Source organism: Cicer arietinum, chromosome 6, assembly GCF_000331145.2.
Source record: "Cicer arietinum cultivar CDC Frontier isolate Library 1 chromosome 6, Cicar.CDCFrontier_v2.0, whole genome shotgun sequence".
NCBI classification, from domain to species: Eukaryota; Viridiplantae; Streptophyta; class Magnoliopsida; order Fabales; family Fabaceae; genus Cicer; species Cicer arietinum.
In genome coordinates this window covers 37,088,586-37,098,757 of record NC_021165.2, presented here as the reverse complement: position 1 = coordinate 37,098,757, position 10,172 = coordinate 37,088,586, and the positions used below count along the sequence as shown (strand labels likewise).

General features: G+C 26.8%; 1 protein-coding gene across 1 annotated transcript; it reads left to right on the top strand.

The window, feature by feature from the left end:
* Nucleotides 1-7,664: 7,664 nt before the first annotated feature.
* Nucleotides 7,665-9,115, top strand: LOC101502162 (non-specific lipid-transfer protein 1-like). Its single transcript, XM_004506430.4, has 2 exons — nt 7,665-8,130; nt 8,807-9,115. Exons 1-2 carry the CDS (start codon nt 7,766-7,768, stop codon nt 8,814-8,816), a joined length of 375 nt encoding a protein of 124 aa, XP_004506487.1. The 5' UTR covers nt 7,665-7,765; the 3' UTR covers nt 8,817-9,115.
* The last annotated feature ends 1,057 nt before the right edge of the window (nt 9,116-10,172 follow it).

Here is a 10,172-nt window from a genome sequence, read left to right as displayed (position 1 = left end):
GTGAAGTGTATCAATATTTTTAGGATCATCTGGTATTTTTTGGGAAAGTACAAACTGCAGTTTGGCTCTATCTATTTGATGCAATTCTATAGTTGAGAAACAAATCAAAGCGGTTTTGGCAGTCCATATTATTGAATCTTGATATGCTTGTTGTGATATGACGTTTTCAAGAATCCTGTAAAGCATCCATATGAACTAGAGAAAAAAAAGACATACTAGTAAGACGACAAAATTATAAGTAGTAACCAGATAATGTTGCATGTGATCAATGTTTGATTTATAACTGACAAGATCCCCACACGGAGTTCTAGAATGGATTAGTCCCCTGCCAATCCATCTAGTAAAAGAATATAAAATTATTATTTAGCAAGTTTGGAAAGTATATTATACTTAGTTTATTGGGTTAATATGAAAAGTGTTTTACCGATTTGCCCGTGAAAATGATATCATTCTAGTGCAATGAGGGGCAATAAACGGCACGCGATACCATACACACGATTGAAGGAGCAATGTAAATTCACTCATACACACATATGACGGTGTGGTTGTACAACACATTTGTCTTAATAAGTTTGACAAACAGATTGAACCTCAACTATATAGTCGAACACGTTGAAGATGTTTCAATAGGAGAAGATACATCAAATGAACTCTATTGCAAGATTTGTCAAGGATCACCAAATCACCAATCAAATGCAATAGGTATGCTCTAGTGTTGTTGTACCTGCTCAACTGTTGCATTATTCGAAACATGAGCAAATGTTTCTTCCTCAATTGTCTAAGAATGTTTGTCACACCTCAGCTCAACCTCTGCTTGATTTTAGATAGACACGAGTCAATTAAAATTGTTGTTAGGCGTCTAAACAACAATTGGCATCATGTCTTCTGCATTCGACATATATCACAAAAATTCACGAGGACTTTCAAAAATGGCAAAATGAAAAATATTGTAATCAGCATGGGTTAGTATTTTTTTTATATATATCTAACACATATTTTGTTTTTAAATTGTCCACAACAACATAAACTTTTATTCCTTCAGGATAACTCAACCAGGCATCACATACTACAGGGGACAAATCAGTGATTTGAGTCAAGGTGCAGTGAAATGGGTCAATGATATTCCAAAGAAACAATGACTATAAACATATGATGAAGGAAAACGTTGGGGGGCACATAACAACTAACCTTGTTGAGTACATGAACAATATATTAAAGATGACACACTCTCTTTCAATGAGTTCTTTGGTGCAAACAATATACTACAAAGTGGCTAAAAAATTTGTAGATCGAGGGACACAGTCTACTCGCTCGCATTCATACTCAAATGAATCAACGGAAGAAAAGTACACACCCCCAAGAGATTTGGTTTGTTTCAAAATGAGAAACATAACAAGAATAAATGTCCTTATCAAACTCATGTTCCTCATAAAAATTAGTTCATTTTGTATTTGTATTTTTAATTATAATATTTAATTAAATTATTTATTTTCTTTTTATGGACTCTATTTTATTTAAATTTTTTAATTATTACTTTTAAAAAGTAAAATTTAATTAGATAGATATAATTAATATTGTATTTATTTATTTAATTAAAATAATAAAGATTAAATAATAAAATGTATATTTATTATTATGAAACATGTTAATAAGAAATAAAATGTGACACTATCTCACATTTATTATATATATTAAAATAGATTCATACATCTTCATCAAATATTGTGCCACCTCATTCAAATATTGTCATATCAAAAAAAATCTGATGTGGCAAATCTAACAAAAATTATTCCTCTTTCTTATTTATCATACTTGTAATTTGGTTTTTATTATATTTTTTTTATATAATATTTTGTAGAATTGCCATAAGTTACAAATTACAATACAATAAATATCAGTTATCAATCATTCAACATTCGTTGTTCCTCCATCATTATTGATAACGGCTCTTCCATGATTATTGATAACGATTCTTCTTTTTATATGGTTTTAACTATCAAGTAATATATTATATTGGATCATTTTAAAGGTTTCTCCATCTCTTCCTTCATCATTACATGTTTTCAAATTTTTTTCTTTTAGATAAGCAATATATTAAAATAGACTTCTACATCTTCATCGAATACTGTGCAACTCATTCAAATATTGTCACATAAAAAAAAAATTTTGATCTGACACATTTAACGAATACTATTCATCTTTCTTATTATCATACTTGAAATTTGTTTTTTATTACTTTTTTTTTCATATAATATTTTGTAGAATTATACATATGCCATAAGTTACAAATTACCATACAATAAATATCAGTTATCAATCATTCGACATTCATTGCTCCTCTATCATTATTGATAACGATTTTGATTATTGATGACGATTCTTCTCTTTCTATGGTTTTAACTATCAATTAATATATTAGGTCATTTCAAAGATTTCTTCATCTCTTCCTCCATCATTACATGTTTTCAAACTTTTTTCTTTTAGATAAAAAATTTATTAAAATAATATATATATATATATATATATATTAAAATAGAGTCCTTCTATTATATATATATATATATATATATATATTAAAATAGACTCCTACATCTTCATCAAATATTGTGCCACCTCATTCAAATATTGTCACATGAAAAAAATCTGATGTGGCACATCTAACAAATACTATTCATCTTTCTTATTTTCATACTTGCAATTGCAATTTATTTTTTATTACATTTTTTTATATGATAGTTTGTAGAACTATTCATATGCCATAAGTTATAAATTATAATACGATAAATATCAATTATCAATTATTCGACTTTTATTGCTTCTCCATCTGTTATATATATTAAAATAGACTCATACATATTCATCAAATATTGCGCCACCTCATTCAAATATTGTCACATAAAAAAAAATCATCTGAAGTAGCACATCTAACAAATACTATTCCTCTTTCTTATTTTCATACTTGCAATTTGTTTTTTATTACATTTTTTTTCATATAATATTTTGTAGAACTATTCATATGTCATAAGTTACAAATTAGAATACACTAAATAAATAGTTATCAATCATTCGACACTCATTGCTCCTCCATCATTATTGATAACGGTTCTTTCATGATTATTGATAACGAATTCTTCTCTTTTTTATGGTTTTAACTATCAATTAATATATTATATTGGGTCATTTTAAAGATTTCTCCATCTCTTCCTCCATCATTACATGTTTTCAAACTTGTTTCTTTTAGATAAACAATATATTAAAATAGAATATATATATATATATATATATATATATATATATATATATATATATATATATATATATAAAAAAAGACTCACATATATATATTTCTTCATCTCTTCCTCCATCATTACATGTTTTCAAACTTTTTTCTTTTAGATAAAAAATTTATTAAAATAATATATATATATATATATATATATTAAAATAGAGTCCTTCTATTATATATATATATATATATATATATATTAAAATAGACTCCTACATCTTCATCAAATACTGTCACCTTGTTCAAATATTGCCACATCAAAAAAAAATCTAATGTGGCACATCTTACAAATACTATTTATCTTTCTTATTATCATACTTGCAATTTGTTTTTTTATTACATTTTTTTTCATATAATATTTTGTAGAACTATTTATATGTCATAAGTTACAAATTCTAATACAATAAATATCAATTATCAATCATTTAATATTCATTGCTCCTCCATCATTATTGATAACGGTTCTTCCATGATTATTGACAATGATTCTTCTCTTTCTATGATTTTAACTATCAGTTAATATATTGGATTATTTTAAAGGTTTCTCCATCTCTTCCTCCATCATTACATGTTTTCAAACTTTTTTCTTTTAGATAAACAATATATTAAAATAGACACCCACATAAACATCATCTAATATTATGGCATTTCATTCAAATATTGTCACCTTAACAAAATCTTATATTAAAATAGACTCCCACATAAAAGTTATCTAATATTATGTCATTTCATTCAAATATTTTCGCCTCAACAAAAATATCATGTGGGCACATATAAAAGGTCTTTCCTTTTAAATTCTCTTTATTATTCAACTTTCATTTTGCTTTAACACACATTTTAGTATTATTATTATTATTATTATTATTATTATTATTATTATTATTATTATTATTATTATTATTATTATTATTATTATTATTATTTTGCATATTATTATTATTATTATTATTATTATTTTGCATATAATATTATTTATAATTATTAATGTGTCATGAGTTTACAAATTAAAGTACAATCAATATATAAGTTTTTTTTTTCTTCTGACGTATACTATTATACTTCTTCAACAATCTCTACAATTAGTACTTTATTAAAAACAAAACTGAAACTCTAATATTTATTTTTCCGTTATATTTTGCTAACCATGAAACTCCAATATTTAAATGGTCAATATATTTATATAACTTTTTTTTCATGAAGTATACTATTTTACTTCTTCAATCAATCTCTAAAGTTAGTGCTTTATTAAAAACAAAACTGAAACTCTAATATTTATTTTTGCTTTATATTTTGCTAACTGAAAAGTTACCCAATTATTTTCAAAGAAGTAAATGTAATTGGAAAATTCATTTTTTTTCCTCAAATAGCTTTTGAGTAAGTGGCATTTTGTAACATATTATACCTATTTGCTCATTTTTCTCAAAATCTTGATTGTTCTTGGTTATAGTATTGTTTTTGCAGACATATTTGATCTCATCTACGACATGAAAGTATATTGGCACCTCAAAAGACAAAGAAGATTGTTCATATTCTGCTTTATATGAGTGTTATTATTGTGTCATCAAGAGGAAAGTATTTACCATTTAGATTAAAAATTATTTGTTTTTTACGGAAATATTTTATATTGTCAAATTTTTTTAAAATACTACCAATTTTAAGTTCTACATCTGTTTTACGTCTACTCACCATCGTACATACGAGTTGTTTGTCATGTTGTATAGAAGTCTCATACTCAAAATATTGGAATTTAGATTTGTCATTTCTTTGACAAGGTTATAACGAAATGAATAACAAATGACAAAATCATTTTTATATTTTTCTAACAATATTTTGACCATAAATTTAGATTTGACAACACAAAAAAAGAGCATGACTAATCTGATTTTGCGGTAGATAATTACATATATTAATATTTATTAAAATGCTTAAGATTTTTAACACTAAATATAATTTATGAATTTTGTTTGTAGGATGATCTTCACTGTGCAAAACATTTTATGTATTCTCGAATGTGTGTTTGTCAACTCATATATTATAATTACTCAAATAAATTCACTTGAAAAAAATACTCTACAAACAAAATGAATAAATTATATTATTTTTGAAATTTTAAAATCTTATTCATAATACTACTCATATGATAAAGTCTATATATTCTGCGCAATGCGCGGGTTATATTCTAGTTTATAAATTATAACTACCCACTCTCTCGTACATGTTCATGTCATTGTTAATTTGTCAAATCCCTTATATTTGTGCCTAATAGCACTACTAATAAAAAGATTCTACAAATAACAAAACAAATTTTATAATTAAAAACAAAAAAATGGAACATTGGGAAGTTAGTAGGAGAAAACCGATTTCACTTCATTGTTTGAAAGAAAAAAATTTGTTGAGAAATCGCTGGTTCCAAAGTCGATTTCTCATCTTCATAAAACTGAATCTGAAAATATAAAAGAGTGGTATATCGGTGTTTAATAAAAATGAGTGTTACTTTGGTACTTAATTTTTTTTGGTGGTATAACAAAAAAAAAAAAAGCCTTTTATATGCTTTAGAAGAATGTCATTGAGATTTGACATTTTGAGATCGATGTTGGTACGGTATTCAATCTTCTTATTTTAGCTTGTATTATCTAGCACCGTCATGTACGACACCTACTTTAAATTCAAATTTCATCGGTTGTCATAGATGTTAATTTTTTATTTGAGATTAATAATGTATCTTTCAAGTTAATTTTTTGTTCAAGACGAATGTGTATCCCCAAAAGAATATTTTTCTATCTTGGTTTTCTTTCGGATCCTTGGAACTTTGATGACGCTCATTAGAATTTGTTATCAAGACGAATAATAGCAACACCAATTAAGGTGTCTTTATTAGAGTAAGTATGCTGGTATTCATTATACTCCAAATTGAAAATCTTAGTAATCAGATGATACTCTTTAAAAAGTTACAAAAGGATTTGCACACTTATCACATTAAAAAATAAATTGTTCTTCTATAGTTTGTTATTATTAAAAACTAGAGTTTCAGAAAATTGTTGATTTCTAACAAGTTAGGCCTTTAAGTTAGTTATCTAACTAACTATCCTGTAAGTACATGTAACATTTGCCGTTTGAGCTAAATGAATGAAACACTTTGTATCTCTCTCGTTGTATCTTTTCTTCTCTAGTTCACACACCAAGACTTGGGGATTTACACTTTCAACAACCGACAAACTAAGATTCAATTAAGAAAAACAGACAAAAGAATTTTGTTGAGTTCAAAACTGATAATAAGTTACTTATAACCACACTTATTTAACAATAATTTTGTTAGCATTCATTTCTGTGCTTCAAAAATTAAATGTTGCTTCAATGCATTGTCAATCTAGTATATCTTTAAAACCTAGGCATGGTTACGGTTGGTCTGCATCACTAGCCTCAGATAGTAGTAATAGTAGCATTTAACTTGCCCAACCACAACGCATAATGACACTCAATTCAGCTCAACTACCACATAACTACAAGCACGTGGCTATCTAAACCCCTTGTGGTGGGTATGCATGCACCCAGGACCAAGCTTTTAAATTCTACGATATTTCTTTAAAAAAATACTATTCTTTCTAGTTTTTTTTAGAGACATTTAATTTTAATTTGGTCAAAAGAAATTAATATATTTAATCTGTGTAAAATTAAATTAGAGCAAGACCCTTGATCATGTGCAAATAGGACCTTCAACTCAACTAGGAAGATCCTATTTGTTTTTAATTGTATAATTGTACTTTTATATTTGCAATTTATGTCTAAAATATAAATTTAATCTCGTTAATCCCACTAAATATTTTTCTTTATCTTCTATTTATTTTCTTCCTAAATTCTCTTTATCTTCTCGTTATTTCATCTCTACACATACTAATCTGATCTCTTTTTCATTTCTACCACGAGTCGCTTACTTCTCTCATTTGACATATCTAGGAAAAATTTTACATATAAATTTGATTGAATGTATGGAAGTAGATAAAGTTTATAAGAAAAATATATTTATGTTATAAAAATTTAAAAAATGAATAATTATTAATTGTGACAAAAGTTGAAAAAATCAAATTATATAAGTATAAATAATTGTGGTTTAATATATATGTTAGTCGATTGTGATAAATTTCGACTAGATATGACATATATTAATATATATAAATATATATATATATATATATATATATATATATTAATTAATATAAATATTGTGATATATGTTGTTGTAATTTTAGATTCTTTATAATATTATATTTTTTATTTATCTATTGAAATTTTAAAAATTTGACCAATCAATGTTTCAATTCAAGCTCCGCCCTGTGCATGCACTCCATACCCTTTCTCCCCTATATATATTTAAACCCAAACCGTCTAAGCAAGCCACAAAACATTGAAATCAAATTAATATTTTGCTAACTTAGCTTATAACACAATCACGCCTTAGTTAATCAGTTGTTTTTCCTCATCATGGGTTACTCAGCTTTGGTAAGTAAGCTTGTCTGTTTTGCAATTTTGTGCCTCGTGACTTTCGGTCCCAAGGCGGAAGGAGCTGTGACATGTGGTCAAGTTGTGAACAACTTAACCTCTTGTGTTTCTTACATTATGTATGGTGGGAACACTGTGCCTGCGCAGTGTTGCAATGGAGTAAGAAACCTTAATGCCATGGCTCAAACCACCCCAGACCGTAGAGCTGTTTGTAGCTGCATTAAGAATGCTGTTAGCTCAAGTGGTTTCACTTACTCTAATACAAACCTTAACCTTGCTGCTAGTCTTCCAAGGAGATGTGGGGTTAACATTCCTTACCAGATCAGCCCCAATACCGACTGCAACAGGTACTACTTATAATATTTACATAAGATTAACTGCTGTCAAAAAATAATAATAACAGTAATACTTTTCAGGCACAGATTTAGGGAAGGGCTGAAATATGATTGTCGGTATAATAATTGATATATTGTTTATAAAAATAAAAATAAAATCTCCCTCGGTATCACAATGAATCACATATATGTGAAAAAAAATTTGAGTATAAGTGTGATCGGTTAAGTCTCACGTTAACTAAAAATAAGTTAAAAATTCTACACCAGATAAATAATATTACAATATGATATTCTTTTTAAACTAAAAATTTATTAAAAAAAACAAGGAACATAAACCTAACTCAAAAAAAATATTATTCTATTATATGCAAATTTTTAAATTATTGGACGAAAATTATATAATATAATTTAATTCTGCATCACCTACAAATTAATATATTCCAATTTATATTTATGATAGTGGTGAATAAATCAATATTAGATGAAGATAGTTTGATAAAATTATTATATTTCTTTTATTATGAGCAAAATATATATGAACATTTTTCAACCCCCATTTCATAGTTTTCCTGATAAATAAATTCACATTCATGTAAACCTATATGAACATTTACTCTAATATGAATTTTATTTTTATGGAATATTTTTGAATGTATATGTTTGATAAGTCTATTTTGTTTTGATGCAGTGTGCACTGATGTTGAAACATGACGTGTGGAGAAGTCACTGAAGTGGGAAGTTATGTTAGATTATAGTGTGTGGGAATAAGAGGCTACTTTCATGAGTGACGTGAGAATGATCATCTGAAGTTGTTTCTTTATGGCTTTGTACTAGTTTTATTGTACTGTATCGTGTGTTTGTGTGTACTGTGTGGTTTGTGCTATTTGTGTAAGCTTATTGTGGGAAGTGTGGCAGTAATAGAGACTTAAGAAGTAGAACAAGTTGATGGATGTGAGTAATCTGTTGTTGTTTATTAACTAATGATGTGTTTTGTTTATTTGGGAACAAAATTTTGAAAACTTGATTAGGCTAGATGAATGTTTTTACCTCAATAAGTATATGCCCTGTCTATTTCTTTGCAGTTTACCACAATACTTATATAAATATTTATGGTCAAGTAAAATGGGGTAATTATTATGTAACAAAGATGGCAAATTTACAATCTTTCTAAAAGATATTTAAACTATATTACTTCATATTATAGAGTGGAATTCTTACTATTAAACTAACACATCATGGACACTTCATCTACACAAAAGACAATTGAATCTTACTAAAACATTATTTGTCACACTAAATGGAGAATATATGATAGATTTTTCCCATTGTTTTAATGGTTGAGATTGGTTCAAATGGAGAACATATGATACATTTTCAATTGTGAGAATCTATTCCATGTTAGTCTGAAATAGGTTTAATGCCTTCATGTCCAACTGCTATATCTTTCAATAACAATAAATAAATGTTAAACCACAAGGCAGAGTTATTATTTTACTCAAGCAATTTCAAAACATAAGGAAGAAACTGTTACACCAACAAAGTCATAGATTGAATATTGCAAGCAAGTATAGGCTGTATAGCTCTACTCTTTTATTATTAATTTTCTGAATACACCCATTTCACGAAAATTTAAGATGAAATGGGAAAACATGACAGTAATATACTGATAAGGAAATTATAGCAGAAAGCCCATTCATAAGTTTGATTAGTCAAAAACAAAAGATCAATTGTTCTTAATTCTTAAAAAACTAAGTTAAATTGTACTTTTAATCTTTTAAGTTATTTTTAGATTTTACTTTAAATCAAAATAAAATTTTAAAGTAATTAAATTAAGAGATAAAAATGTAATTTAACATAAAAAATTCCACACATAAAAATTCATTTTTCAATCCCTACAAATGTTGGGGAGTCCGGGGAGCGCGACATCCGGAATGGGCTAAACATCAAGGATTCTTAAGAGACTTAGACACCACATCTCAACCCAAAACCTTAAAGCATTAGGTTTATGGGTCATTCTCCTTATATATCCAATATTTCCTCCATTCCTAGTCAAT